This window comes from Lampetra planeri, chromosome 14, assembly GCF_965212315.1.
Source record: "Lampetra planeri chromosome 14, kcLamPlan1.2.h2, whole genome shotgun sequence".
In the NCBI taxonomy this organism is placed as follows: Eukaryota; Metazoa; Chordata; class Hyperoartia; order Petromyzontiformes; family Petromyzontidae; genus Lampetra; species Lampetra planeri.
Window position 1 is genome coordinate 5,329,355 of NC_136120.1, and position 9,570 is coordinate 5,338,924.

General features: G+C 44.1%; 1 protein-coding gene across 1 annotated transcript in view; it reads right to left on the reverse strand.

Annotated features, from left to right (window-relative positions):
* LOC144722329 (stromal membrane-associated protein 1-like) overlaps positions 1 to 5,413 on the reverse strand; it is a 150,054-nt gene extending 144,641 nt beyond the window's left edge. Inside the window, exon 1 of the mRNA XM_078600498.1 lies at positions 5,094 to 5,413. Coding sequence (XP_078456624.1) covers positions 5,094 to 5,211 — 118 coding nt within the window. The 5' untranslated portion in view covers positions 5,212 to 5,413. The remainder of the gene's footprint in view (positions 1 to 5,093) is intronic.
* Positions 5,414 to 9,570: the final 4,157 nt, after the last annotated feature.

The following is a 9,570-nucleotide window of genomic DNA, read 5'->3' on the forward strand; positions in this document are numbered from 1 at the left end:
CAGCGAGAGGAGGGGTACGCGACTTTATAATCACCTGACAAAGAGCATCATTAGTGTCCTGGTGTTAGATTTGGAGCAACAATTGTGGGCTTTGCTGCAGAGGAGAGGGGCTGGAGGGCTCTTAGGCCTCTCGTGGGGGCAGGGTGGGGGTTGAAGAGGTGTACAGAAAATAAGTAGCCGATGAAGAGGGGCAGAGCAAAGAAGGCTCACAAGAGGATAGAGAAGTGACGTTAGTCTGGTTCGTACTTCTTCATCCTCTCCCTCTCCAATTCATTGTCCTATTTGACCTGGGTCAAGGAGTGCAATGTGGAGGCATACAAGAAGGGTTCCTGTGCTGGAGGCATGCGAGGCTCATCAACAAAAACAATGGTGGCTTCCTGGGCCAGCAGAGTCGGGGTGTCAGGGCAGCAGCTTGGAGCTCCCCTATGATGTGTGTGAAGTAGAACAGGCTGTGGATGGTGGCGTGCAGGGAAGCTGGCTTTGGACGGGGCCATGCTTGGGAGTTCAGGGATGGGGCTGCGTTTGGTTTCTTCTCCCTCTTCCTGTTTAATGTTCTGACATGGGTTCAAGAGCAAAGCAAGATTCCAATGGTAACTGAAAGGTAAACAAGGCTTTGCATTAACCCTGGATTCCTGCAGTGGTCGTGAAGAGTCCCAATCCTACCCACCCCCTTCGCGTTCAGGGTCGAGGGAAGAGGGTTCATGCTGATGTTGGTTGTTGCTCCTTGTGCTGTTGGACCAAGTGTGGGATTGTGTGTGCCGGAATAGATCACGTCAAGCTTATTTTCTGCTTAGGCCTTGTTTCATTACTGATGTCCACGTGGGTGGACGCGACGTGGGGCATCTGTTGTGTAAGTGTGCAATGCCCCCAGTGCGCGCGAGTGTGTATTTCGTTGCAGGACTTGTGGTGGCAAGCAAGAGATTAGGAACTTGTCGACGGCAACTTCAGGAAACCAGGCTTGATGTGCCAAAAATGTAGTTTAATCCCCAAATAACTAATTTCCTATGAGCTGAATGGGCGTTTGTGTAGTTACCAAGTGAAACTAATTAAATGGTAGCACTTTTTTTTCTTGAGCTTTGACATGTCTGCAGTCTCAGGTGCATACTGGCTTGCTTTCGTGAACAGTGACTTCATTGCCAACAGGCATGCAAGAATGACTGCAGGCACGACTACCACCTAAAAAAACAATGTAGCTTTCATTTTCTTTCTCTCCATGAGAGAAGTACTATGTGACAATGATAAACAGTACACAGGGCCAGGAAACGTTTACATCACAGTGAACAGCCATAGACATTTTCGAATGTAAAAGGACAGTTCAAGATAAGTTAGAACAGACACTTTGACATTGTTTCACTGAGAAACTAATTTGTGGGCATCATTACATTGGTTACGTAAAAACATCTTTCATATTTTGACAATTGTAAATGAATCTGTATGCAGTAAAAATCATGATTTTGTTCTTAGGGGCAATGGAAATACAACATCTTGCCGTTCGAGAAAGTTATTTCCTGCGACAAAAAGCAAATGTCATATTGCCTGTGATACATACTTTGATTCCCTTTGTCTCTCACTAGCTCTCATATAGTTTGTCACGCTCTGCAAAGCTTCTCTATTATGTTCTATTTGCCTAATATATATTTTGTGCAGTATCTGCATCTCTTACTCCATACATCTCCAATAAAGTGTCTGCTTCTCTCACTCCTTGTCTCCATACCATCACTCTTTGCTTCTCTCACTCCATACATCTCTCATTCTGTGGCGGTCTTGAACTATCTTCACGTGTCTCAGCGCTCGTTACCGGGGCATCATAGTAACCACGTCACCAAGGAAGTATCGTTATAGACCGCAGGGACCAAGTCGATTCAAGAGGAGAAAGACACAAGTGCAGGGATATCTGCAGTGGAAGAGGTGGAGACGCAACACTGGAAATGCGTAGCTATAAGTGGGGACACGGCACATTGCTATGTTTCACCGATGCTCAACTCATGTGCAACACAAGCCGTCACAATGGAACAAACATTGTGGTTTGGAAAACCCACAAATGCAATAAAGCAGCAGAAAACGTACAGGAAAGGTATGGTATGGTATGAATATAATTTTATTCACAATAAATGCGGGAATATCTTAGGGAGGTGTTTGTAATGGAAAAATAAATAACACTGTCAATATGTTTTCAGATGTAAAAAGATAAGACGAGACAGAAAAATGCAAGAAACAGGAATGTGACAACGAGATCTCAGTGCATAGAACTGACCAATGAGCATGAGCATTTGGAAAACAATGCTCTATTACAGAGATATATCACTGAATCACGCCTCTTGGGTAATATGAATGTTATTTAGCCAATGAGTGTCAAGATTTTTACATCTTTACTGCATTGGAGTATTTGACTAATACAGTTTTAAGGAGCACTTTGTGTGTTGAAGGAGAACTTGCTGCCATCTCCTGGCTACCTTGCAGCCCAGCAGATTTGGAAGTTTCGCAAACCTGCGTGATCCACCAGCCTTGCCTGTAAAGTGCTGAATTGCAGGCAAGTGCCACAAAATCATGGCGACGTAGTGCACATTCCAACCCTCTTCATCAAACACCAACATACACTGTCACGAAATGTACTGTAATACTGCATTTCTCTTCATGCAAATCGATCTTTAAAAAAAACAGTGCAGTTGCCCTTGAATATCTGGTCTTTACCAGGTCAGAATGTGATTTTGTATGAAAATGTATATGCTCAGAGTACAAGCTAAAGCAAAAAAGTTGTCTCCTCTGAATTCACTAAAATCCAATACAGCAAACTACCAGTCTATCTGAAACTTGGGGACCTGGAATTCACATTTATCTGGACTTGGGCTGACCAATAAAAAAATATATGGCCAATGTGCAATGTCCGTGTAGAGTAGTTAAGCGCACATTGTCCACTCAGTTTTGTGCCTGATCACCGCAACTGCATCGCCTCAGTGGTAAGTACGGTACTTAACTACCTACGTGACTTTACCAAAAGAACCAAAGAGAACAGATACTACATAAGAGTGCATTACTTTTCGGTTTCTAGTCTGTATTTTATCTGCTGAAGTTTTTCGTCCTTACCGGAGAGTAAATTGATTAAACATACATTTGTATTAATTTTACTTTGTTTCGAGGGCTTTAGTTTCACTTGTAGCATGTTTACATGTAAAATAAGAATTGCAGGTTTTATTTTTGTTTCATTCGCAGGTAGCTGAGAATGTAAGCTATTTGGACCAGGTCTCCTCTCTATTAGTCCAGCTATCTGGGGTTTTAATATACAGCATATTTAAATTGTACATGCTTGTGTACACTTTATGGGGGGCAAGTTAACTCTTGTTGTAACTTTCTGACCCACCCCTGCTGGACAGGTGTAAAAAAGAGCTTTATCACTCATTAGATTCCTCCAGTATAAATAAAGATTGTGATTATGATTGATTAACATTTTTTTATTTAAACTTAAGTTCAACTGTATGAGGTTTTACTTACAAATTCATGATCAATTCCTAAGTGGCTAGACCGTCAATATCTTAACTTGGATATTTTAGTACTAATTATATTTGCATTATCTGGTCACGCATTCCTTTGAAGTAACATGTAATTAAAACATTAAAAAACGTATGATGTGGATTATAACTGGACTTTGAACTCACAAACCATCATATATGGCCCTCAACAATCTTGGCATACAAAGAACACAACACACAATGGGCAGTGCTCATCTCTGTTGAAAGCCATGAGCCAGTGGTGGAAATTCAGTCCCTACAGGAGCCAGTCTGCCGTACCATATGCTCCCAACTTCATCCTATGAACAAGAAACTGTATCTCCACTTTACATTATCTTGAGAAGATGTCACATATATTCTGTAAATAAATAGAAAACAATACATGACACTCATTGCCAGCCAGAGTGGAATGAATGATGAATGGTATGAGTTGACCTTGACTGGGATTTGAACTCATGCGTTACAATTTCAAGTTCAGCACTCTAATCAGTGCCACGAACTCGGATCAAGACACGTGAACCCAAAACAAATCAACTAATGGAAAATAAACCGCGATAATTTAGACCCTGACAGATGACTCATTGCAAATAACCCAGTCAACACATGAGCCAACGACACATGAACCCATAACATTAACCATGGCAAATAAACTTGGGGTAAATTAAACACGGTATATCAACTGATCACGCATGAAGCTAAAGCACAATAATCAATCGTAAATGAAACAATGGTGATTAAAAAAACCCATTACAGATGAACCCATTAACACATGAACCAATAATGAGCCCATGACAAATTATTCCATGACACAAACACGATGCATGAACCCATGGTGAATTAATGCATGACACACGAACACATGTCACACTAACTTAATGTAAATTAACCAATGACTTATGAACACGTGATAGATTAAAACATGACAAACCCATAGTAAATTAAACTGACACATTGACCCCATGATCAACTAACCAATGCCACATGAACCCGTCACACGTGAACCCATACATGATCAACTAGCCCATGGTAAATGAACCCAAACCACAAACTCATGACACATGAACCCATAGTACATTAACCCAAAGCCACATCAAGCAATGGCACGTAAAGCCATGACACATGAACCCATAGTAATTTAATCCAAGCCGGTTGTTAATGTCAATGAACCCACCGGCGCAAAACGAACGTAAGTGGTGCCTCTAATCTAGCCTGCACACCTTTGACAGGGGCCTCATGAGTGGTGTGTATGCTGTGTGTATGGTTTGTGTTTGTGTTGCGTATATGGACAGTGTGCGTGTGGTGTGTGTGGTGTGTATGGCGTGCGTGTGGTGTGTGTATGTTGTGCGTGTGGTGTGTGTATGATGGTGTGTGTATGATGGTGTGCGTGTGGTGTATGTGGTGTGTATGGTGTGTGTGGTTTGTATGGTGTGTATGGTGTGTGTGTGGTGTGCGTGTAGGGTGTATGCTGTGTGTGTGGTGTATGTATGGTTTGTGTTTGTGTGACGTATATGGACAGTGTGTGTGTGGTGTGTGTATATGGTGTGTATGCTGTGTGTGTGCTGTGTGTGTGGTGCGTGTCGGCCTCGCCTTTGGCCTCGCAGTCGGCACAGTACTTGTTGTCCTCCTCCCGCAGCAGGGCCGCCAGGATGGCCTGGTGCTGCTCGTTCAGCTTCTGAGCCTTCTCCCTCTCCGAGCGAGTCGTCATCGCCGCCGTGTCCACCGCACAAACGTTGCAAGTTTGCTGCAACGTTGTCTATTGACAGAGACCGCGTACGATAATTGTCGTTTAAATGAATGGGAAGCCCACAACAACCACCTACCCCTCGCACACAGGGCGATAGAGACGCAAGTGACCGAGACGGCCGCCGGAAATTAGAAAGTAACGTCACGCCTCCAAACGCACGACGAACGCTATCGAGAAATGACGTCATCGCAAAGGATTTGTGTTCGGGGTTGTGACGTCATGATCGTCGTCACGATCCCGCACGAGGGCACTTCGCCCGTGATGTTTGTCCGCTTTCCTCGCTGTCTTGTTTGGAGTGCCAATAAGCTCAAGTAGTGCCACATCAAGTTCAAGTACATTTATTAGGTATAGCCCTGTGAGCCATTCGGCTCTTGAATCGGGTGCAACCGCAACAAACAAAAACATGAACAAGAAAACATCTTAAAGTGACTAAGTGCAAACGGAAAATCCAAGAAAAGGCAGCAAAATATTGCAGAAAAAACACCGTACACCAACGCTATGCAAAAATCCCAGTGGGATGCAAGTCAAACAACAACAACCACAAGACAACTTAGGTTAAGGCCATCAGTCTAACTCTGTACTACAACAAACAAACATGGCCAAACCAAAACACTTTTCGAAAATCAACAAAATAAAGCCATAAAAGCAATGAAACAGTGATCATAGGAACTGTGACCGAATTTTCACAATAAACGACGTCAACAACATGTACTACCAAACTCTGCAGCCATAGCTGGCTGCACATGTTCCCTGTAACTTTGCACTACTGTCGTGTTTTTTTGTTCGTGGTTGTTACGTTCTTACCCACGCCATATTGAACATGTGAAAAAAACCTTTATAGGGGCCGTCCATAAATGACGTCACGCATCTAGGAGGGGGGGGTCAGACATTTGTGACGATGTGTAACGAGGGGGGTGGGTTGAGAAATGTGACGTCACATCAAAATGCGCAACTTTAAGTAAATATAGACAACACGTTCTACTTAATTAAATAGACTTTTTAATAAATGTTTTCTCCTACAACATCAGAGTGTAGCGCCACATTAAATACGCACTACATTGACAATAGTTTAAAGCGATTTGAAGCATGTTTTATTTGGGGGGGGCAGAGCTTTGTGACGTCATATTTGAGGGGGGGTCTGACTTTTTGTGACGTCGTGTGACGAAGGGGGGAGGGTCAAAAATCGTCCAAAATCGCGTGACGTCATTTATGGACAGCCCCATAGTTCATCGGATTCCTCCAGTATAAATACATATTCTAATTCTTATGTTGTCGTCAAGCTATTCTCTGTTAGGTCATTCGCCATTTCCAGTTCCTTTCGGTGTTTTTTTTCCGAACAATAATACACTTTTAATTTTCCCATTGTAGTCCAGCCTACATGTGTTAAAATAGTTGAAAGTTTCCTTCTCATCACCATACCTGTCAACCCCTTATCAGTGCCTACCTTATTAGACTAATTCATACCTTATTGGTCACCCCGTGCCTCGAAAAAATCTCAACGTTCATCATACAAAGTCCCATCACAAAAAAGAAATACAAACAAATAGACATGTTTTACCCATATTGAAACGGCTGTACGCTGTATGGACCTTAAAACTCAATTTCCATGTACAAGAATACGGGGTAAACCCTATGGGTTGCCAGCTATGCATCACTGCCTGCAAGCATCATCAGCGTCGTCTTCTTCGATGCGCAACCCTTTTTCTTCTCCGTACCTCACTCTGGGGTCCAACTTCAAACTCATTACCTGCATTCCTGAATATAGCCGCAGCTCTCAAAATTATTTTTTATGAACAAAATAATGCAAGTACACAACACAGGGATATGAAAGTGAGGTTGACATCAGCACGACACACCTTGCGGATTTTTAGTGCAATGGAAACCTGTCCAAATCGCATGTTTAAATGATCTGTTGAATAAATTCTACAACTCTGTTGTCTTCCTAAGCTCTGATACCCATGAAGAACAAGAAGAAAAAGGAGAGGGCAGGAGTGCCTAAATGCCCTTATGAAAGCTCTTAAGAATCAATGCACACTGGAGGAGAGTTAGTGAAGCGGTTGCATGTTTGATGGAAAGCTTCCTCCCTGCCTCTTAGTTCTGCACTTAAGATGCTCAAGAGCTTTGCCATAACATTGAACATTTGGAATAATGTATTTGCATCCCTGCAAAGGTCTCAAGGTTTCAACCTCAACAGGGACTTTTCTGGTGAAGGTGATCCCTCTCTGATTTTAAAGAAAACAAGTTTGGAGGTAGCGTTTTATAATCCTGTAGTCGCTGTGTGTGCTTTTGTGAGTACTAGCGGTGTCAATGTGGAACATTAGGAATGGACCACTCTTTTAATTATTTCCTCGTGCAGCAATGGAGTAAAGTGCGGTTTTGTGAAGGTCCATATGTGCTGTGCAGGGCATCAATGCGCATGTGTACACCAGCATGCGATACTGAGTTGGGCCTGTAGGTGACTGGCAGGGATATTGAGTAACCTCACCTGTACACCAGTCACGTGGTTAATAGGAACTCGGTTGGAAACTGTGTGTGATAGACGTGCTGTTGCATTTTACAGGTGTAGTGACTGACTCAGAGACACTAAGAGTAGAAGCACTCTGTTTATTAACAGCCTTAACAGTTCACAATTTAGTAACTACGGTTGCCAGTCAGGGCAGCTGGCAGACTGCCTGACTGACGACGCCGAGATGGTGAAGACGGTGACGATGACGAAGCCTCCAGCAGCACGACGGGATCCCACTCCAAATGACAGCCCTGAACGCTCGCTCAAGGCCCCCTTTTATCGTCTCAGCGTAGCCTTGCTCCGCCCCGGCCACGCCCCCTCTCTAGAACCTACTCACGGGTTCCCGGGCTTCTCCCACGTGCCCCTTCTGTAACCTTTCCCCTACATCCCTCTCTCTGGTTTATCACGTGACCTGCTGTCAGTCAGGGCTGCTGTAACTGCAGGTCCCCTTCCCTGCCAGCAACAAGCGCTATGCTGCGAAGTGACCGATTCTATGTCACTACACAGGTAAAGGACCCAAATATTGTTTTTGATAGTTATAGTCTTCAAGCTTGGCTTTGAATTGGTAGTTTGTGATATGTTCAATAGGAGGGGGTTTAGCACTCTACACGATAAAGGATAACATACTGTAGTTAATACTGGTAATTCTCTAACCCTAATACTGTTTATTCTATAACCATGCCCATGCACACAGAGTATGACTACTTGCAATGCTTTTAATAATAGAACACATGTACAGAAGTTATACAATGGTGACAAGTGCAATACATATACAGTACAATAATCGGTGTAAGATATTAATTTAAGTGCATGGTATAGATATACATACAGCTTCGGATTAAAGTAATATTCGAATAGTGAAATGTAAAGTTTATGATTAAAGACAAAGATGGTTTTTCAGCAGTAGAATGGGATTAAGGGAAACTGTTATTGAGTAACCTGATCTGTACACCAGTCACGTGGTTAATTGTGACTCGGTTGGAAACTGCTGTGTGATATAAGCATGCTGTTGCACTTTACAGATTACCACAATAAATGTGTTTGCCCTCGATTTGGAGCACCTGCCCACGTCCTTAATTTCGAGTGCGCAACATCAAGATCGGCCTCTGTGGAGGAGGAGGCTCATGAAGGATGCTGTGTGGGGCCCGACATCCAGCCCATCGTGGGGCGCAACATCCGCCCGTTCCTCCCCCTCCTCCACCACGTCGGGCTGCTCTTGCCTGTCACCCGCCCATAAAGTAACTCGGTCCCCTTTGTTAGCGCCGTCCCTAAGGGACATGCTCTATTGTTGGCCGGGGCCGCATGGAGTTTAAACACACGCCCGCGCACACAGCAGCTGCCGCTAGCAAAAGGGCGTGAAACGCGCTGCCACCTGCACAATGACTGTCCACGCACCCACCGCAGCTGGTTAAAAATGGCGGGCAAGCACATGGTCACTCATACGGCGACTTAGCAAGTCTGCGTGGCAGCCGATGCAAAATGGCTGCCGATGCAAAATGTCCACCTGACGCTCAACCACCCACACAATTAACTCCCTCACGTACACATGGTAGCTACCAGGCGATCACCACCACGCGTTCACCCTCCCTGCACGGTCACCCACCGCCACAAAGGACTTACACGTAGTTGCTCCACACGGAAAGCGCAAACACCACGCCACATGCAATCCGTGCTAACACAGGGCTATAAAAACCAGTAATCTCACTGGTGTTACTCGGCAGTGTAAAGCAGTGGGTCTATGCTCTAACTCTGCCAACCGAATCAACATACCCAGTGCTCTCTACATATCTCACAACTGCAACCGTTGGCATCTC